This window comes from Haemaphysalis longicornis, unplaced genomic scaffold (assembly GCF_048455015.1).
Source record: "Haemaphysalis longicornis isolate Haplotype H1 unplaced genomic scaffold, Haemaphysalis longicornis Haplotype H1 scaffold_6, whole genome shotgun sequence".
NCBI lineage: Eukaryota > Metazoa > Arthropoda > Arachnida > Ixodida > Ixodidae > Haemaphysalis > Haemaphysalis longicornis.
The window spans coordinates 54737300-54759153 of NW_027526407.1; the positions used below are offsets into that span (position 1 = coordinate 54737300).

Here is a 21854-nt window from a genome sequence, read left to right on the forward strand (position 1 = left end):
AGTATGTGACGTGTTGCTTAAGAAATATAGCTTTGGTGCAGCCTTTCCTGTATCAAATGTGCAGGCAATACGTGAGGATTTTTTTTTTTCTTTTCTGGCGGGCTGAAAGTGGGGGTGCAGATTATATGCAGGGGTGGGTTATACACGTGAAAATATGGTATTTCTCAGGAGAAGCATTGCCTGGGGCAGTTCCGGCATGAACTGCCCTAGTGTGTAGTTTTCGTTCGGGTGCCATGATTTCTGCTTCACACTGATGGACCTCCTATGTCTCCTAAATTGGTGCAGTTTCGTAAAATTTAATTACTGTAAAGAATGGCTTGGTGTGGTAGGGTATGCTTTATTATTATTTCTTTATAGTGTCATGTGTGAGTAGACTCGATGCCAGAGCTGTGTGCGTGCCTGAACGAAGATTTGCTCCTGAACGCAGGCGCTGCCCTGCTGCAAAGAATTGTCGCGGGTGGCCATCTCTCTCTTGGCGTTCTTCTCCAAGCTCGAGGAACCGTGGTCCCCGGGTAGGTCTTCCCAGGAGCCACATTGCAAGGGTGCTCTCGTATTTTTGAGGTTTGGGGTGGTTTTGAGTAAATCGCTGGCAGTATTTGCTTACGAGGGGGTGGAAATATTTTCGTTGATCTGAAAACGAAAAAAGTAACATAGCCAAATTTAAGGGTGCGCATTTTGTTGCACTGCAAATGTGAAAGGCTGGTCCAAATAAGAAAAGTTTCTTAACTCTTTCGGGATGGCCGGAAAAAGTGATGAAAAAGGGAGGTCTCGGTACAATTTTTTTATTACATAAAGCAAAGGCCTTAGCATATATCAAAATGCAGCTCATTATATGTTCTTTGACATACAATACCAAGTTTTACTTCAACACTGACGGTAGAACCATGAAAAAATCTGAAAATAAGAACTTCGTAAAAAAACTGCAGAAAAAGATAGAAAAAAGCGTAAATATAAAAATATTAAAAATTTTTTTTTTCAGGATATACAAAATCTAACACAATGCTTTGTTTCTTCATCGCGAAAGTTTGATGCAGCTAGGTGTGACTGGTTTTTTGTTTTGTGTGTGATCTCTTTGGCACTAGGGCCATGGCTACGTCGTCGCCCAGGTACACGCCTGGCTCTCGTCTCGACGAAAACTGATCTGTTTCTTCGCTGGTGGCAGGAGATCACCACCATAGGTAGTTAACACCCTAGCAAACAAATATAAACTAGCCAGGACATATTTCGAGCGCACATACCTGCTGCAGAGCCAATTTGAGCACGATTTGATGTTCCAGGCTGATCGACACCCGAATCCTCACTTGAGCTGAAAATCGATCTCTAAAGCCGCATTCCGACTCTTCACTGCCACTCTCATCGTTAAAATCCAAAGTAGAAGCCGTCCAGCGGCTCGGGGACGCCCTGGCCCGGCAGGTGCGAACGGGAGACCCTCCTCCTCCTAGCGGGGGGAAGTGGTCCCGCCAAGTAGCCAACGCCGGGACACTAGCCTAGTGTTCCTCGAGGTCTAGATACTAGACAAGGGGCGGTGAAGCCCTGCGTGGCCTGATCCGCCCCTGCACGCCGGACTACTCAATAAAGGTCATTTTCTCTCTCTCTCCACAGTAGAAGGCGAAGATATGCGAGACGAGACGAGGCGGATTTCTTATCGCACTCGCGCGAGTATGACGCCATGTTTGTTTACATTCGAAACCACTGCCCGTCAGAATAAAATATCTGATGCGTTGCCGCCTGGCGATAAAAAAAGAAACTTCACAAAAGAGAAAACTCCAGTTTTCAAACTATCTCCTAGATGTCGCTAGGTGTTCCATCGAGTGAAAATTTGTATTCTGCAGGCTTGCGAAACCATTGATCATATGTGATCGATATGTGATTGATGGCCTATGGAGCGGTCCCGAAAGAGTTAATGCACACTTTTTCTAAAAACACTTTTTTTGTACCTACAGAAGTCAGTTTGTCATTGAATGAATTTCTTGTTCAGGTAAAAGCAAGACATTGTATTTGTGTAGCTCTGAGAACACCTCATTTTTGCCTTTTTATTTAACAACTTTGAAGTACTATAACGGTAGAATGGACAACTGGGCTAGTTGGTAGCTGTTCATCTTGAAGGGGAAAGCGCTCACACAACAGGGACAAAAGTAGGAAAAGAAAGTTGAAAGTAGTAGTATAGTAGAAAAATCAGTAGAAAGTAGAAATAAGCGCCGTGTCATCTCCGTTTTTTTTTACTTTCGTCCCTGTTGTGTGAGCGCTTCCACCTTCAATTTGAAGTATAAGCTAGAAACAAAGCTTCCCACTAGAATTAATGGTAGAGCTGCTTATGCTTATCAACATTAATGAAGTTACATTTAAACTGCCTAATTGAAGATTATTAAGACTAAAAAACACTGTATGCTGCCATTTGAACAAGAACGTTGGTAGATGCTTAAATACGTAACCTTTCTCTTCTCTGAAGGAACTTTCGAGTGGGAGTTTGAGTGGAGGGACCTCATGGCGTGCTCGTCCACGACTGCGAGTCCAAACAAGGCTGCAACCAAGCACCGGCGCTGCAAACAAAAAGTCCTCATCGAGTCCGCGACGGACTCATCCACGTCGACCGACTCCGAACACATGGAAGTGCCTTCACCCCTCCTGCGAACATCCACTGCCCTGCTTCTTCCCAACAAGGACCCGTTCGACTCGGCAAGCGAGGTCTGGGACGACGACGGAGACTGGCGTGAAACGGCGTTACCGGAAAACCGGTTCACCGACGAAGAAGCCAAGATCGCCGAAGCCCGCGTCTCGCCATCCTTCCTTCTCCACTGTCTCGTCGCACTCCTGACCCAGTCTTGCGGCGGCTCGGTGCACAAGGGTGACCGGTGGCGAGCCATCGCGACGTCCATATCGGGTTTGTGCCTGCCTGGTGCCTTAGAACTCTTCAGCAGCCTCTGCTACTCCCCCCAGGGCAGCCCGCCGCTGAAGCAGCTGCTTGGTCAGCCCAGCTCCCGGTCTCTTCAGCGGAGGGTGCTGCGTCTGGTAGTCACCGCGACTTCGCAGTTGCTCTACGCCGGTTGTGGATACTCGCACCAGTCCATTCGGAAGTACCGCGCGCTGTTGACCCTCCTCGATGCCTGCCAACCCGCCGTCGACGCGGGGGACTCCGAGTCTGCAGTTGAAAGCCTGTGTGCCACATTAATAACCGTTCGGGACGCCATCCGCGGCTTTCCGTCCTCGGAGGCGAGCCTAAACTGGGTGGTGGAAGCTGTTCACAGGCTCTGTTCCCACGACGGCCTGCACGCGACGCTGCACACCACTGAAGCCCACTCTTCTTCAGCTTCCATAAGCGGGCTCTTTGCGGAGATTGTCGGGTCGTTGAAGCGTGCGAAGACGGCGCGGAGGCAAGGCGTTGCATTCCACCACCACGACGCCTTGTTGGGGACACAGCTGCGGCATAGTGTCCTCGACCTCGTGTCGTCGGGATGCTGCCTCGCGTCCCTGTGCGGAGTCCTCCTCAACGCTCCGTTCCTCTCGACACAGGCGCTCTTCCGGTGCGGTGTGTGCTGCTGCATGGCACTCGACGAAGTCTTCGTGCCGCTGCTCCGCGACTTCAACTCCCGGGCCGCGGAAGACAAGCACCAGATTCTGCAGCTGCTCCAGAAGTGCCTTTGCGGACAGATGGGACTGTTCTTGCAGACATGCTTCACCTGTCGCGACCGCCAGGATCGAGGGGAGAAGACGTGCGCCGCGTACGCCTCGCTCCTCACTCACGGCGATGCGGAAACGCAGGCCATGGTCGGGAGACACTTGCTCGCCGTTATAGAGGTTGCCCGGTCGCCGTTCCGGGAGCTCATCTGCATGAACGTGGCCCTTCCCTGTTTCCTCGAATTTGACTTCGCCAAGGCGACGAGTGCAGAACCGGAACTGAGCCCCCTTTGGTTCTCGGTTTCAGCTTTCTCTCTCCTGGGTGCCGATGCCTCCGCGGTGTTCCCTCCCGAAAGCGTGCAAACCAAGTTGCTGTACCGATTGCTGAGTCCTTCCGTCGCGCCCATATACAGGCACGCCGCGCTGGTTTTGATCGAAACCCTTATCCTCGCCCACGTGAACAGCGTTAAGTGTGACGACGATAACGGCGATGATGAGACTGCAAGCGTGGTGACGCAAGCCGGCAGCGACTCAGACGTCAACGCCCTCTCCGCCTTCACTCAGTTTCTCGCCGGCGAAACGAAGCAGTTTCTTCGACAGCTGAGGCCTCTCGCGGTGCAGTCGACGGAGTCGTTGGTCGGATCGCCGAACGAGTCCTTCGCTTCGGAGACAGCCGAGGCGAGCGCAACTGCCGTGCAAGAGGCGCAACTCGCGACGCTTGCTGAGCTGTGGCTTTCCTGTCGTCACGTGGCGCAGTGCAGCCCGGTGCGTTCGCATCTCCGGACCGGTAACTGCTGCACCGAGGCGTACCAGCTCTTGCTGTGGCTGGCAGACGAGACGGTGAAGCCTGGACCGTGCTGTCGGAAAGTGTTTCCCGCGTTGGAGACTCTGCTCTCCCTGCTTCTCCAGTTGTGTCCTGTGCGGCTGTGGTACCAGTCGGAGGTCAGTGTAATTCTCTTTCAATAACTTGCTTGTTTTTGAAGTCTCTCTCTATTTGGCTTGGAGGCTACTCAGCAATGCACGAAGCTGTGATTTTGAATCTTGTCATGTTTAAGAAAAAAATCTCAATGTGAAAGCTGTCGGAAGTGCAGAGCAGTGATTCGCCATAATGGGCTGTAGTGCTGTTATCCGCTCACTGCTGCCACCCAATGCAATTCAAATCTCCCGCCTTCGCAGTGCTCGCGTGCCCCCGCCTGAAACTGTGCCAGCGGGAGTTCTGTTCTTTTTGTGCTTGCTTTTCCTCCTGCACATGCCGGCGTTGCACTGCCACTTTTTTTTCCTCTTATTATCGCAAAAACCAGCCCAACGAGCATTCTTAACTAAATGTGCGCGAGCGCTGCCGGTTAATTACGCATATTTTGCCTCAAATGTACCTGCAGTTTTCTTTGCACAAAACAGCGGGGAGATGTATGACAAGCGCCAGCGGTTCACTAGTTTCGAACGCTTATGGCTATATAAACCGCTTGGCTTTCGAAGCCTCTAAGTTACGCTGGAACGACAGCCACTACGACGGAACGCCGTGTGGCTCTACTTGGGCCCAGCGAGTGAGCTACGACGACAAGGCGAGCCCCTTAAGGGCTCTGCACTTAAAATGTATGACGAAAATCCTCTTGAAATGTAACCCCAGGATTTCTTTATCCTCTTGAAAAGTAACCCCAGGATTCTTTTGTGAATGTTGGTGTAGTTTGCGTACAGTCAGCACTGATTGGAGCTAGTTGTTGAGGTGAATTAGCATGAAAGGGATCAAAGCGTGAGGAAATGTTTGTGAAGGTTGAGGGAGTAACAAACATTGAATTGCAGCACATGCGGATTGCACGCCATGTTTCTCAAATTTCCCACACAATCTCATGCTTTATTTTTAACGTGAAATGTTCTTGGGATAGCTGTCCAAGACTTTGTGGTTGTGACATGTGACGCCTCAGTTTTTGTGTAACCCAAGAATATAAAGCCTGGTTAATGCGTGAATGCGAAATTGCCGTTTATGTTTTGTAAGCCTTTGCCTGTGACTGTACATCTGGGGTGACCATATTCCTGGAGGTAGAAAACAGGACGCACCAGCAGTGGTGGTGGGGAGTGTAAAAAGGACAAAAGGTTGAGATTGGGAAAAAACATATTAATGCGAGAACTTCCCTCACTTTTTAAAACGTTACATTTTGCACTAAGCCTTCACTCAGGATCGGGAAGCAATTCCACTCGCAGTGCAATTAGGTGCGTTCATTTCGAAGGTCCCGTTTCAAGTCCTTTGTTGGTGTATTTTTCCAACGATTTAATTTTTTTTATCCCGCAAGACTCGGTCGTAAAATGCTTCGAACTTGTACAAAAAGTTCAGCAGCACAAGTAACACACAGTGCTGACAGCAGGTTGATCTCCATGTCGAGTTCACAATGGAAAAAAAAAAACGCGCTCTACTGGAGCCATGGTTCCAGGAAAACGCGGGTCCAGTTCTGCGGTGCGAAATCTCAGCATAGCATGCACCCCGTTGACACATCTTTAAAGACTTGCACCCATCTCTCAGAGATTGAAATGCCTGAAAAGTTTCAGTCATCTAGTTTCCTTTCATTGCTTTGCTTGACGATGGTCCCCTGGTGAAATAATGCCTCTTCAAAGTCGCTTTCGCCAAAAACTTCAGAGCGTCCTCCTGTAAAAATAGACCAAAATTTTACTTTCTTGGTTTGGTGAATATTTTAAAGTGCGCGAGGTTATGTATTTGCAAAATATACTTGTAGCGAGTCGGCGCACTTTTGCTTTTATAAACTTGCTGGGCGGCAATTTTGAAACTATGAAGTCCTGCAAAAATGGGACAAAAACGGGACTGTTCTGGCCAAAATGGGATGTCTGTTCACCCTGTGTACAGTCATAGACAAATGAAATGCCAACATGAAAATTTGAACCAGAACACACAAATAGCGTAATTTATTTCTCTACACGTCGAAAATGACACGTGGCTTAGTTGCAAAAACAATTGCACAATTGGGAATTGTGGCTTTCCAAATATACCAACAGCGCACCATTATTGGACCTCAACGAATAGTAATTTTTAATTTGCGTGTTTTGGTTCATATTTCTATGTTCGTATATCATTTGTCCGTGATTGTATATCACAATGCATGTACAGCAGCCGACCGTTTTTTTGAACTCCGAAAATTCGGACTGCTGGATATTCCGGACTTTCCCGAAGAACCGCCAGTCATCCCATAGGAGTAATGTGTATGAATAACAAATATTTCGGACAAAATAAAGTCAAAAGTTCAATTTCCCGGACAAAATTCTCCGCGACAGAGCCGTGTGCGACTTCAGGACGACGCCATTTTGAATCCTAAGCCGCCTGGCTGGCTTCGGATTGGATGGAGATTGGCTTGACTGCTGCAGGGGTAATAAACTGTGTTCTTGGAGGCCATAATTTTGCACGTAGTCTGTGGCGGAAGCGATATCGAAAGCCGGATAGGTCATACGTGGCCAGTTCCTTTTTTTTTTTTTTTGACACCACTGTTTTTAGGCACCAGGCGAGCTGACTTATTATCAGTAACATCATCACCAGGTTCGTCCTGAACCATTCATGACTTCTTCAGTCCTATCCAAATGAAATAAAGTTCGTTTTTGCGATTCACGGATTTTGTAAACTGCTCTTTAATTCGGACTTTTTCGTTCCCCTTCAGGTCCGAAAAATTGGTCGGCTACTGTATGTAGATATGGACACCATACATGCGCAGCACATACAGATTATTGATTGGAGCTGGACGTAAGCAGCTTCTGTTTCCGCATATCCAATGTAAATGCAGCTATATTAAACCCCGGCTACCTCGTCGCGATATCTTGCAATAAAAATAAAAACTGGGCGAATGAACCGGTTGCGTTACGCCTTTTTTTTTGTCACTTCACTTCAGTGCCTGGAGCGCAAGGACTTGGTGCGAGAGTTACGGAACCGGCTCCACAACTGCCCCAGCGTGAACCGGACGGCATCTGAGTGGCGCTGTCTTCTGGACGCCTTGTTGGGAAACCTGGTTCACTGGACACGAGTTCCCAGCCTTTCGATCCGCTCCAAGGTGACTGAGGCAACTCTAACTCTGGTTCTTAACTTTGATAGCTGCTCTGGTAGTTTTATGGAATAACTCCGTTGTCATCGTACGGGGTTAAGGTGGTGTGTTGCTAAGCTTGAAGTTGCCGGTTCTATGCCCGGTTGTGAGAGAGAGAGAGAGAGAGAAAACTTTAATGAATACTGAAGAGGTTAGCCCCACAAACGGCGGGGCTTGCTACTTCAGATGGGGGTGAACATAGCGAGGTGAAAAAAAAAAAAAAAAAAGAGGGGGAGAAGTGCGCACCAACAATGAATAAGAGGGAGAAGAAAATAAAATCAGTTCGGAACGTAGAAAAAATTACAGCACTAGGAGAAAAATCTGAGGATCCCAAGTTTAAAGAACATCGGTTAGTCCCGTGTCAGACAGAAAAGTTAAGAGAGCCTTTGTCCCTCGCGCCGCGTCAGCGTGATTTTGCCACGGACCAAGAAAGTGACGCAGCTCTAGAGAGTGTCCTCGTAGCAGTCGCACTAAAGTTCTTTTAGCTGTTTCGCGTTGAGTTGTATGCCCGGTTGTGGTAACCTGTTGTGTTGTGGGCGACGGCGAGCGGCCTCGGCGGCGACGGGAGCGAGGGACGGCCGCCGGGCCCACGCACAAGCCCAAGAAGAAAGAGTGCGGCCTGCTCGTACCAAGACCAGAACCCAAAGAGAACGTTTATTGTTCAACAAGACGGCACCGAGACGCATACGCACGTGACCCGTCACGTGCGTCCACAGCAACGACATCTAGTTACAATTCATACAACCAAGCGCACACAGTGAGCGGGCGCTCCACTATAGGGCGCCACTACACCACATAACCCTATCTTGGTTAATGGGGGACAGTGGTCATAAAACAACTTCTTTTAATTTTCAAGTAAACTCTGTTAAACTTGTCAGTCGTGTTGCGTTTCCCCCCACTTATTTCAAATATGGCATTATTCTTTGAGCCAGCCTATTAGTTCCCAAGATAATTGAGATAATTAGCCTATTTTGGTCAAACAATAGACAAAACAGTGTTGGTCATAGAACTGTAATCTTTATATTTTCCAATACTATGAACCCTGGGGAATGCAGTAATCAAAGAAGTTTTTTGATGCATCGCTTGGAACTAATTTTACAGCTCATTAAACTTCATTGTTTGAAATGGGCACTCAAAACGATTCCTTGCCACACTGGTGCCACCAAAGTTTAATGAGCTGTTTACGTGTACTGTTTATATAGTACAGAGCACTCAACTTGTCATATCACGTTGGCCTGTTAAACTCCGAATTCAGTTTCTTTGTGACAAAAAATTGATTTAATGGGGTGCTTGTCGGGATATTGTCAAATACCTTCCCTGTGCAAATAAATAACACCCGAGTAGGCACGCATAACAGAATTTGTACTGCGCGAATTTGCCATAGAACTGTGTAAAATGTCGCGCAATCATGCAGACTGTGCAAAAGCTTGCCCATTGCGTAAAAGTGCAGCCTTACTGCAGTGCACGTTGTGCCGTGATTTATTCATCATAGCAGCCGTCATTTCATTTTTTTTTTGTTCCTCTACTCTAGCCGGTGTATTGTCAGAAGCAGCAAGAAAACGGGCTTTTGCTGTTTCGTCCTAGATAGGGTGTTGCGCTAGCTTTTCGCAAGGGCTGCTGTCGTTACAAAGTCCGACATCACCTTACGGTAACGAGAGCCTCGGAAAGGATCCGGTAACGAGTGTTGCCACGCCCGGCGCAAATGTGAAGGAAGCTCTTTACAACATGCAGGTAGTTACTAGTGAACGGCCCTCTAGGCATGCCTTATTACACAGCAAAACAGCTTTTGCAGTAGGGGCAGTAGGGGCAATGAAATGTCTTGGATAAATTTCGAGAAAGATAAATTTCGGGATATTTTCCCTTCTCTTTTATTTTTTCTTTTTGGTGTTGGTGTTGGCGAGGTTTGAGCAGTTTTTGATGCTTTGTTCAGGCAGATGTGTTAGCTTTCATTACCCAGTTGTGCCGATAGCAATAAGTAGTTACTTGCATGGTTTGGGCTGCTACTTGATTTAAGGCTTGTGTGATTTTCGGACGTGTTCTTGCTTTAATAAAAAAATTCAGGGAAGCTTGCACTCGCGCGCAAGGCTTCAATGGCGGAGCTGTTGTAGGTAAGCATTGCTGGACACGTAGTTAAGTTTCTGTATCATTGTTTATTAGCATAGTTGCGGTGCTAGTAATCGTTGTAATAAGCATTGAGGAGGTCGTCATCTTCTTCGCGGCGAGTGGTGCATGCAAAGTCATGCTCAGCATTGTAGACTTCCAGCATCTCTTCGTCATCGACTCGAGGCAGCAGTGGCGAGATCTGCAAATCGTCTCTGGAAGGATTGGCACACTCGTAGCCATGTCTGCAATTATCCATAATGGCTTCTATAGAATGCGTCTGCCGGGGTGACCTCCCCCAAGCAAGGCATCGTCTCATCTTTAGCATTAGCACTGGGATTTTTTTTTGTTTTTTACATGCGCGGTAGCGCTTGACGGCAGTGCTGCAGCTTTTAAAAATTTTTTGCTAAAGCCACTTTGCAAGCCAGGGACTTGGCGGGCGCGGCAAGGCTTGTACTTACAAGCGCTCGCCATTTTCTTGTTTTTTTCCCCCCCCTGCAATGGCGAACTTGCGGCCAGTAACAACAGCTCCGCTGTTAAAAGGGTGCATGTTAAAATTAGGCAATAACGGTATTCTCAATGTTTTTTTTAACACAAAAGTGTTTTATTCCCGGATACACAAGGATTTTGCTGACGTCATATCCATCACGGAAATGACGCCAGTACAATGGAGCAAGCGGCCTGTAAAGGGTTCAGCCCTTCACACAGGGTCTTCTTGCGGGGAAGCAACCTTTAGTACTAAAGAGTACATTATACTTAGAGTTGTTCGTTTTTCAGGTTTTATATTTTAACGCGAAACTATTTTATGTAGGCATACACCAAGATTTCTCTGATGTCATATCCGTCACGGCAATGACGCCAGTACACCTTTGCCGAAATGACCTGCCAGCAAGATGTCGCTTGCCAAGCACCCCCACAAGACAGCCGCCGCCGACCCGCAAATCATGCTCAGCTTCAGATTTCGCTGCACGTTTCACTTTCATGTTTCACCGATTCCTATGACAGAGAAATCAACCACTGTTTTTTTTCTTTTCTTCTTTTTTTGCTTTTGAAGGTGGATGGTAGCCTGGTGTCGCGTGCCGCCCTGCTTCGGCATGAATCCAACTCTTCCATTTTGGTGCCGGCGTGCAACGAAGAGGTCGGCTACGAAGCCGACTCAGAGTCAAGCCCTGATGCTACATCGGAAGGAGCCCTGTCGGTATCCAGAGAGGCCGGTAAGTTTTGCAAAATGTTGCGTTTCTGGCATCATGGAAGTGTAGAGGCAGCTACGTAATCATGGTATTGTTGATTAAGGGGGCACATGGGTTTTGGGAGACTTAAAAATTGCCCAACAAAGTGTTTTTTTTAGGTATCACTTTCCTCTTGGTTTGCACAGTTTTTCGTCCGAAAAGTCGGTACTTGTAAAAGCTATACAGACCTGATTACAATGAAAAAATAATGATCTCCTTCGCCACCACCAGTATCGCAGTGATAGGAAATTTTTGAGAGGTATATCCCAGCATGTAGAGCAGTTGGGATGTATAGACATGGACAAATAGAACGTGAACACGAAAATATGAACAAGAACACATAAATAGCACGATTTTCTTCCATGCGAGTCAAAATGACGCATGGCTTAGTAACAAGAACAAAGTGAGGAAATGTGTCGGGAAAACGCGTACAAAAATGGTTGGTGCCATAATTGTTTATCGTTAGGTCCGATATATTGTTATGAACGGTATCCTTATAAGTGGACTCGGCCGTATACCAATAGTGCGCCATTGTTGTACAGGTGCCGTCATAAGTAATTGCAACGAGGGTTTGTGAACATCGCAAAATATTTGTCTTACTGGCTTTATGACAGCCATTACTGGTTTATAGGAAGCTTTTTCTATTATGGAGGACAACTTTAAATGTGCACTAACGCAGCCAGGCAGTTTCCGGAAGAAGAAATTTCTGTAAATTTACGAGACCTTGTTCTAATTACTTTTGTCAGCACAGTATCGAGCAGTACTTCTCAATTTTGTGTGTTCTGGCTCATATTTTCGTGCTTGGGTTTCATTTGCCCATGATTGCACTTCTCAGCTTTTCCCACATGCAAGTTCTGTTCGAAAGTAACTTCTTACCATGCCAGCAGTACCTTATTCGTTTTCATTTATAAGGTGGTCATGATTGTAAGGCGAGGGTGCAGTTTGGAGAAACAAAAATCACCACGCGTGCACGCACGCACGCACACAGAGAGAGAGAGAGAGAGGTTCGAATATAAGGCGGTGTAGTATGACTTTGAGACTACGGATTTGGGGGAAAAAACCTTGCCTTGTATTCGAACAAATACGGTAGTGTCGTTTCACAGAAACCCAGTGGCAGCATTGTCTGTGGGAAGCTTTGGTGAAAGGAGACAGGAGGGAGGTGCGAGGGCAGGAGTGGGAGGTTGTGTTCTTGAGGATATCCCCCGCACACGCGCAGGGGACGTGTCGGTGGTGTGCTATGAGGAGGTGTGCTCCCTGGTCCTGGACCTGGTGTGCCGTCTGTGCCCCACCCGCGCGGAGGTGGCCCTGCACGCAATCCAGAGGCTGACCACCCTCTGCTCCCAGCACCCGCTCCTGCTCACCCTCTTCGTCAAGCAGGTGGGCGCCCGCACCCATTCTCTCATATCAACAGCGAAGCTGTTTAGCAAATCGTAATTTTTCATGTCCGCAGTTAAAAATACGAAGAAGTTGCCGAGCATGCGGACATGAGCGCGGGCGTCGCGGTGACCGCGCGATTGTTAACAAAACCAAGAAAAGGCCGAGCGCTCGTGCGTGCGTGCCTCGTGACGACCACCTAGCGTCCCAGGAGCACGTTTGTCAAGTTAAGCATACCCACTTAGGGAGATTGGCCAAGATTGCACCGACCGCCCGACAGTTAAAAAAACCAAGAAAATGCCGAAGCTCACACTTATAGCAACAATGATGGAGTGAATGTTGTTGAGGCAGCGAAGAAGAAGCAAATCGGCTGCAATCGTGGACTTAAACTGTCGTTAAGGTTGCGTACAGCTTCGTTACCTTAAAGTCTTGCGTGTTAATGTGAGCTCCCTTCATAAAGCGCACCATTTTTCCTGGGTGGGGACATGGGGCTTGATTGGTGGCACCTCGTTACCTCAATCTCAGTTAACTCGGTGTTTTAATAATTAACTTAGAGCATTTTTGAATACAAAAACCAGTCACCTTTGCCAACCACATATGTTTATACCCGGCTATCTCGAAAGGGCTGTCAGGGTGAACTTTAAATTTCTTTGGCCGAAGTTTGGTGAAGGGGCCGTCATTTAAAGCGATGTTGGAAGCTGGAATTGAGCTGTGAGCTCACTCTAGTTCTTGTGTCAACAGAGTAACCTAACTTTAACAGGTGCATGCAATGATACATGCCCTCTATCATTAATGAATGTTTTCGTTTGCAATTTTTTTTTGGTTGGTTCTTCATTTCTCGGGTCTCTGTGTCATTGCCCCATGTTGCGTAGTAATTTTTTTTCGGACATATTTGGTTGTCAGGTGTTTCAAATGCCTGTATGGTTCTTTTCTCAGCCAAATTTGATGGTAAAACAAAGCTGCCTTCACAACGTTTTTTATAAATAACATACAGAAATAGTTGATGCTTTTTTTTAATAAACAATCAGTCATGGGTGACCTATGTTGCAAGAACTGGCATTTAACATTTTTTTTTATTATAGATAAATGAGCTTTGCATCTGCATTTAGTTGCAAAAATAATCAATTTTTGGCCCAGGCTTCGGGTGTGCTAAATATTTGCAAGGAACTTCCGTGCAAATATTTGCAGGGAATTTTTTGGTATTTCACAAACGTGAAACATCACCTGACTGAAATTTTTTCCCTCAAGTTATGGTTTAGAATTAGCAGGGTTTTTCTATGCATGTGTACATATATTATGACCTATTGTCATGAACATCACTGTGGTTAATGATGAGCGATCACAATGGATGTGCGTATGTATCAAGAAAGTTTACGTGCATTGACCCGCGAAAGACATGCACATGCACTTGGCTATCTCGACAGCAGGCACTGCACGGGAAGGTGTTGTGCCAATAGTTTTTGCATGCTGCTTACTTGGTCTGTTTTATTTTGTGGCTCCCTGTATCTACGTTCTACAGTGTTACCATCGTCGACAGCAGTCTTTCTCCCTAAACCAGTCGTGATTTCACTGTTCATAGTGGACAACGTTGGTGGTGGTGACCATTGTTTGGGGTGTGTGATGATGATGATGATGATGAACTAGTGCCTATGCCGTGTATGCAGGGTGCTGTGGGAAAGCTGTGCCATGGCCTAGGCTGCCTGCTCCATCTTCCGGACCAGCCGGACTTGCTGGAGCACCACACTCTGGGTGCGTGGGGTGACACGTGACAAACTATCGAAACAGGACGCAAGGTGACCTAACCAGAAGCAGGGACATCCAGATGAGCTTAGAGAGAAGAAGAGCTGGACTTTAGGGATAACGTCTTTGCACGTGAAAGTGAAAGTGGTGTTCGCCCCCCCTCCCTTCCCTTCCACTTTTTTTAGCATGGTACGTGCATGCGAGTACTCTAACTTAAGGAGGGCAATTCTCCACAACACAAAAACAACCATTATTGGGAAAAAAAAAGTTTTTTGTCCATGTAATAGTTGCACCTCTTAGAAAATGTAGAGAAGAGAATACTTTCGATGACATTACTCAAAAGTCTGTAGGGTGATCTGGCTTGACTGTTTGTAGTGCGTGGTGGTGGTGATGATAATGATGATTATGTTGATGATCGGCGTTTGACCGCAGAGCTCCAGGAGAGCCTGGTGTCGCTGCTGGTGCTGTTCTGCCGGCGCAGCCTCTCCTCCCAAGACCTGGTGGCCTACATGGGCCTGCTCAAGGGAACCCAGTCGGCCTTCGTGAGTGTGCGCTCTCTCCTACAACGGGAATCCCTCTGGTGCCACTTTCTGGCACTACATTTTTGCTAAGATGTAGTGCCAGCAGTAAGGCTGTAGGTCTGGGTGTTACTGCACCTTGTGTACGAGCCGTAAAGAAGTTTGCGGTCACAAGGAAGAGCCATTGACAAAGTATTCCAGCAGGAGTGCTTGGTGCTGTTTAATCACAGCTTGTAAGAACATACACGCAGTGTCAGCAGTTGAACTTGGAATTGCAGCGTTTTGCAGACACTTGCTTCGACGCCTCGCAGCGCAGGGGAAAAAAATTTCAGTACCTCTGGCTGAACTTGAATCTCATGCAGGATTCCATGGAAAATTTCTTTCCCTCTAACCTCGAGTTCACCGAAAATATAAATATTCAAAATTCTACAGCTCATTTAACTCTCTCTCACAGGAAGCGTATGTGCATAATTGCAGGAGGCAAACTTCTATTGGAGCCGTAAACTCTTGGTCACGGCAAATTGTTTCCTCTCAACTGGTAACAGCTACCCATTAAAGTCTGATCCCGAAAGCTGGGATATATTTTTAGAACATTAAAAAATGGGGGACCGAGTAGTTTTGAGCGGGACCCGCCGTGGTGGCTCAGTGGCTAAGACGTTGCGCTGCTGAGCACGAGGTCGCGAGTTCGATTCCCGGCCACGGCGGCCACTTTTCTGATGGAGGCGAAAAGCAAAAACGCCCGTGTGTGCGAGATTTCGGCGCACGTTAAAGATCCCCAGGTGGTCAAAATTAATCCGGAGGCCTCCACTACGGCGCGCCTCATCGCCTGTGTTGCGTCGGCGCGTTAAACCCTACAATCAATCAATCAGTTTTGAGCGGACCAGGAAAAGCTGATTTTGCAGCAAACTTTCCCCATGGAGGAGTCCGAGTGCTAGGGAAGCTTTTGGGGAGAGTGCTGGGGAAGCTCTCCCTAGTGCTCTAGGGAGAGTGCTAGGGAAGCTGTGTGCTAGGTAAGAGTGCTAGAGAAGCTGTTGGGAAGAGTGCCAGGGAAGCTCTCCTAGTGCTAGGGAGAGTGCTAGGGAAGCTGTAGTGCTAGGGAAGAGTGCTAGGGAAGCTTTCTCTCCCTGCTAATTGCAGCAGCTGTGATTGCAAATGTGACAACCTGTATGGACCACCTTAGTCCTCGTTCTGTTTGTTCGCAGGGCCCCATTCTGCAGGGTCTCCTGGCCCTGGCCAACTGCGGAGATCGCGGGCCCCAGTGCTGGCTGCAGTTCCCGGCCCTGGCAGCCGACGATGATGACGAGGTCATGCTCATCCCTACCGCACCGCAGGTGAGGTCGTCCGTCGTCATTTCCGCGATCCACTTTGACCCTTCTGAGCCTTGAATCCGAGGGACTGAGGACTTGAATCCTAGGGACTAGCATCCTAGGGACACATCCACTGGGTGCCGATGCTGTTAGACATGCCCAAGCAACCACGGACATCCGTGGGACGCCCGAAAAACATCCAATGCCAAGTTTGGACAGCCACTGTACGTCCATGCTTGGTTGTACAGCCACGAGCAAAAGTTTACGGACCAGGGAAATGGCAATTTTAGGTTATTTCTCTTCGTATAGCAGCCCAACAAACTGTCGCATGCATGTGAGATGTCGTATATGTACTGAACGAATGAAACTACCGCCCATAGTACTCCGGGGTGCCATGCGGCAGAGAAATATCTCAAAATTGCTGATTTCGGGGTCCGTAAACTTCTGCTCTTGGGTGTACATTTGCGAACGTACTGCGGTCATCCAGCAACGGATGCACAAAGGATATACATTTTTGCATGTCTGAAGGACACATGCTTGTGGACGTAGAAAGTTACCAAGAAGCATCAAATAATGGCGTAAATCGAAAGTAAAAGCAAAAACGTTAAAGATACTCTATTTTTATATTAAAAATATTTTTTACATCAACACCCTGACTTGTATATTGGAAGTTTCATCTCTGTGTTACTAAAATTAAGCATAATTTTCTAACTTTTCTGAAGCACCTCACTGACTCCAAGGATGGTCTCTGTGAAGAAGGGTATATAAAAATTGAGAACCGCTAACACAACTGGGAAGCAGGGTTACCATGTTCGTGTTGGTGTTGTGAGTATTCGTTGTAGGAATATATGCTTCTCCTCAATACAACATCTGTGATTCTGTAAACTTTTACTGAACGTCCAAAACGCATCCAGTTTCGGACGTACGGAAGTGTTTAAATCCGGACGTCCCATGGACGTACATGGTATGCCCATCGGCTCTGCAACGGACGTCTGGTGGTTGCTTGGGTGGCACTTGGTTAGACAGCTGATGAAGACAAAATGCTGAATTGTTCAGTTTTAAAAAAACTAGCCTTTGGTACCTCTTCCAGCCAAGAAGACGATTCGGAAGTGTACTGAACAACGTGATATGATTGTGCCTACGTCAGCACCGTGCATTGATTCAAGGAATTCGTTAATACTTATTTTGTTTATTAAAGACGAACAAAACGCTTCTTGAATGCGAATAACGTATTCATGAATTAGAGGAAATCGCGAGCGGCTGCTTCTGGCAGCCGCCATGTTGTTTGTTTTGATATCGTGCGGCAGTGGCCGCTGCCAATAGCGCATCTCGCAGTGAATGTGTTCTCATGATTGTGAATAAAGTTTCCCGCTCAACCCACAGCGCATGGTTATTCCGCGTGCTTATACAAAAGCTTTTCTTTTTTAACATCTACTGCACGCACCACGAGCGTACGGCTCTTGTGGGAGCATCAACCAGTGATGGAAGAGCCGCCGTATGGGAAGTATTGGTAGTTGATAGAAGAGCTTCTCTTTGTGATACAATTTTCTAGTCAGCCGCGTTGCCGCGTTCTTGTGTCACTTCTGGGTTGTGATGAATTGTCCCGTCCGTCATGAGTGCCCTGGGCCCGAAGAACTCTTTTGGCGCTCATTTACAGCAGCGTTCAAACGGGCTGCTTTCTGCACTCGCACTTTTTTTTTTTCTTTTTTGGGAGATGCAATTTTGGGGGGTCGACCTACATTCGAATCAACTTACAATCGTGTAAATACGGTACATGTGAAGCCACCGCCCGCACACTTTGCACAGGGGGAGGCGGAGGGGCGACTGGCCGACCTTCCGCCTGGAGGAGCGTCGAACCAGGCAGTGCTGGTGCTTCCGCTGGTGGACCACGGGGGCTGGTGTCCACGCCAAGAAGGCTTCTCTGTCTCCTTCTGGCTGGCGCTGCGATGGAGCTCTGTCGTGGGTGGGTGAGCTGGGACTCAGCGCCCACCTGCTTTTTCTCCGCCCGCATTTTCTTTGTCATGCAGTACGCCAGTACGACGATACGCCGGTACGCCAGGTGGCGCAGTACGCCTTGTGTACTGTTCGGTGCTCAAGACGATTTAGCTAAATAAGGGAAGGTGGTGTTCTTTTAACGAAGTGGGGACAAAGGGATCCTTGATGCATTGGCTTGACAGCAACGTTTGGAGTAGTACGATGATGATTGTATGCAGCTTAGTGTTGTCTTTTCCTGTCTGCTAACCTTTCCTCCCCAAAAAAATGATACATTACATTATATACTGTATATTTGTGCCCCTTTTAGAGTTGGCTTAGTCACAGGTTCAAATACCTGACATTGGGTGTCTTTTTTTTTTAAGTTGATTTTTTTTTGTTTTGAGGCAATGTTTTTTATACTAAATTCACCATTTTTGTGCTGTAACGTTCATTGCTCCACGAGCAAGTTCGCAGAACGCGCGCAGACTGACACTGGCACGCTAGCGAATTCTCGTTAACGTGCTGTTGCCACAAGCACTGACTACTTGGGGGCAGTGGGCACAGGCCAGAATCAGCCGACTCTTGGCCTGGTGCGAACACGCTTTTTACGATACAGGCATGTGTGAGGCAAGCTCCAAATATGGGGGAAAAGCGCATGGCATTTGAGTGTCTGTGGCGTCTCGAAGGGCGTTCATCCACTGGGTTGGCCTCGGCTCGTGATTGCTACGATTCTAAGCCGTCCTGGTAGGCTTATCTGATGCACTTTACAGCCGACAACACGGCAGAAGTGCGGTGTACCGACTACTGAGATATCGAGAATACCCATCCAACGATAACGTCGGATGCCAAACATCTTGTTTCCAAGGACCGAAACCGAAATGGGTTTGAATCCTAATCTTGGACATCGTCAAATCACGTAGCACCTTGTATTGACATCACTGCTGTTAGATGGTGTGGCCGCCGCAAACCGTACGTGGTAGTTTTTCTTGTTTCAGGCTTTGTAAAATAAATACCGCCTTATCGCCCGGATAAATGCTGAAAAGTGTGTTTATTTGAGCCAGTCTACGCAGTGCAAACAAAAACGGGAGCTTCACAAATTCACTTCAGTGTCCCTTTAATAAGAAAGACAGCACACAGGACTAGTGCTGGACATCAACTGTATTTTTTCACTCGCGTACAAAGGCAGATGCAGAATGAGTGAGGCTCTTTGATTTACATTCTCGAACTCGCTGTGGACTCCCTGCCAGAGAAGCAGTTCGGCGTTTGTTTTTCCTGTACACCCTCATGTCGTGAAGAATCCTCGGACTACCCACGGACTATCCATGGTGTGTTCGAGACTAAATCGAAGAGCGCCTGGAAGAAATTTGGGCAATGTGCGCGGGGCCAGCGTGCATGCTGATATTCTGTTTCTTTTTTTGACGGGTACATAGACGTCATGCCGACGCAGTTACCTTTTGTATTCACCATACACTGTGCTTCAAACATTTTGTGGGTGGCGGTCGGATGCGATGTCTTGTCACACCCGTGTGTTGGAGATTTCGGCGCACGTTAAAGATCCCCAGGTGGTCAAAATTAATCCGGAGCCCTCCACTACGGCGTGCCTCATCGCCTGTGTTGCGTCGGCGCGTTAAACCCTACAATCAATCAATCAATGCCTTCCCTCCCACACCCCTTCCTTTCGCAACGTCCCAGGCCACGAGGCGGGCGCCCCAGCTTCGCGTCTGCACCTGGTCTCACTGGGCTGCGGCCCGTTCCTGTGCGAGCTGTGGGCGGAGGACGTGGAGAAGGGCACCGTCTCCCTCTGGCTCACCCAGGGACCTGGGGAAGAGGCCTGCGAGAGTGCTGCGGCCGCTTGCAATGCGGCCTCTCAGTGCAGCTTCGAGAGGGCCCTGGCGGGCCACGGCTGGCACCACCTGGCCCTGGCCTACCATGAGCAGCAGGCGGCAGGGGTGACGCACGGCTCGGGGGACGGGGGATCCTCCTCTTACGCCTCGGTCAGTTGTTATGCATCAGAGTGTTGTCGGTATCTGTCAGAGTTACTTGATGTACCGTATTTACTCGCGTAATCCGACTTGCGTAATGCTTGCACCCCTAATGTGAGCCACCAAAATTTGAATTTTTTTGTTTCCTCGCATAATACTCGCAGCCCTAGAATAGCAGCGGTGAAAGTCGCCTCCTTGCAAAACCCACATGATGCACGCGCTTCCCACTGCTCGCCCTTTCCGCCGCCGCTCCATTTGGCAGAGAGCGCTGTGTCCAGGTGCCCTAACCCGGATGGCAGCCTAGTGCCACGTCTCAGTCATTACTTACACAGTCATTGAGCTGGTTTCATGTGCGTGCAACTAGATGGCGTTCGCGCAGCTCGCGGTCGTCGTGTCGATGCCATTCAGCAGCAAGCAGTCAGTCTCTTACCAGTTGTCGAAAGCTCACTTTCGGCCATTTTGAGAAGTTATCTTTTGCTTTCTCGAGGGTTGGTTCAGGCTGCTACCATCTTTGTTTAGGGTGGTACCAACTGGGACCAGCAGCGTCCAGCTGGTAATCTGGCCATAAAACAGCTGGGACCAGCTGCCATTTTCTCTAAGGTTCGACTGATTTGTATGCCATTATGCGTCACTCTGCATTGTCTTGACATGTGCACTGTCCCTCTCCGCAGGTGACTCTGACCGTGGACGGTCGCCACAGTCGCTCGTGGCACCTTCCCCTGGAAGGGTGGTCGGGTGGCGGCTGCTCGCACCAGCCCGGGCCCGTGCTCCTGATTGGTCAGGGGGCCGACACGGGGGACTCGGTGGCCCTGGTCGGCGGCGGAGTCTCCTGGGACCTGGGGAACCTGCTGCTTTTCCGCGGTCCGTGCCTCTTGCCCCTATCACTTTTCTTTAATGCGGTCAGCGTTTTAAAGCGAAGCTGTTAGCCTGTAGTCGGTTGGAGAACTTCTTGTCGTGAACAAAAAACACAGGCAGGACCCAGCAGTTCTCGCCTAAGGCGCCGAGCGTATGCGTCAGGCTAATCAAGCAAGCAGCATAGAGTTCACTATTCTTTAAAACAAACACAAAACAAGAGAATCGAGACCGCATTAGGGATGATAATGCGCCTGTAAACAATGGGACCCACCCCCACCATGTGTACCTGGTAAAGATTGTTTGCAGATTATGTTTGAAGGCTATAAGCAGGACTAGTGTCACTAAATAGAGCAGTTCTTGCACAAGACGCCGAGCGCATGCATCAGGCTAGGCAGGACCCAGCATTAGCTGCCACAGTAGCCGAGTGCAAGCGACAAGCTTGCCGAGATGACGAAAAACATTTCATACCCTCCCTCCCCATCAGCATTTGTAGTGGTTTACAATAGCTTCGCTCGACATCCACTTTCGCAGGGCGGGATGGCGACCATTTTTTGGCATTTACTTCACCCACTTTGTGGTGTGTCTTACACAGAGCGGTCTGTGTGTGAAGCAACAGGGAAAATGGAGGAGGGGCGAGAGGGAGTAGAGGGGGAGCAGGGGGTGAAGCGAATTCAGTGAACACAAATCTTCCGCGCGACTGGAATCCCATTGCTAGCACGGACCTTAGCACATCGCCGAATCTATTGGAATGACTGCCACAAGATGACGTGTGCATAGAAACACCACAATGGGTTAAGTGCGCACACGTTCAGCAACTCATGTGTTGTACCACTTCTTCGTTAAGCCTACTTGGTCGCTGGACATGGAGTGGTCAAGTATGGGGGACGTTACCCTGTGCATATCCACCATTATCAATACAGTACTTATCATATGTGCCTTCCGAGGGGTTCAATAGTTTGGGCCCCTCAATATGTCGAATTTTTAAAATGAGATTTGTTTTTCTCCAAGTTATACATCACACATACATGTCGTATTGTACATTTAATGCATATTCACTGCTAATAATGACTGTTTTGCAACTTTGAGG

The 21854-nt window shown here is 48.2% G+C and overlaps 1 protein-coding gene across 5 annotated transcripts in view; it reads left to right on the forward strand.

Moving 5' to 3' along the window:
- Mv (lysosomal-trafficking regulator mauve) overlaps positions 1-21854 on the forward strand; it is a 118690-nt gene that overhangs the window by 11458 nt on the left and 85378 nt on the right. For all 5 annotated transcript variants that reach the window (XM_077674380.1, XM_077674383.1, XM_077674382.1 and 2 more), the window contains 11 exons: positions 428-512; positions 2450-4557; positions 7500-7658; positions 10843-11002; positions 12234-12394; positions 14056-14140; positions 14564-14673; positions 15852-15980; positions 17763-17919; positions 19623-19924; positions 20584-20773. In XM_077674380.1, coding sequence (XP_077530506.1) covers positions 428-512; positions 2450-4557; positions 7500-7658; positions 10843-11002; positions 12234-12394; positions 14056-14140; positions 14564-14673; positions 15852-15980; positions 17763-17919; positions 19623-19924; positions 20584-20773 — 3646 coding nt within the window. The remainder of the gene's footprint in view (positions 1-427; positions 513-2449; positions 4558-7499; positions 7659-10842; positions 11003-12233; positions 12395-14055; positions 14141-14563; positions 14674-15851; positions 15981-17762; positions 17920-19622; positions 19925-20583; positions 20774-21854) is intronic.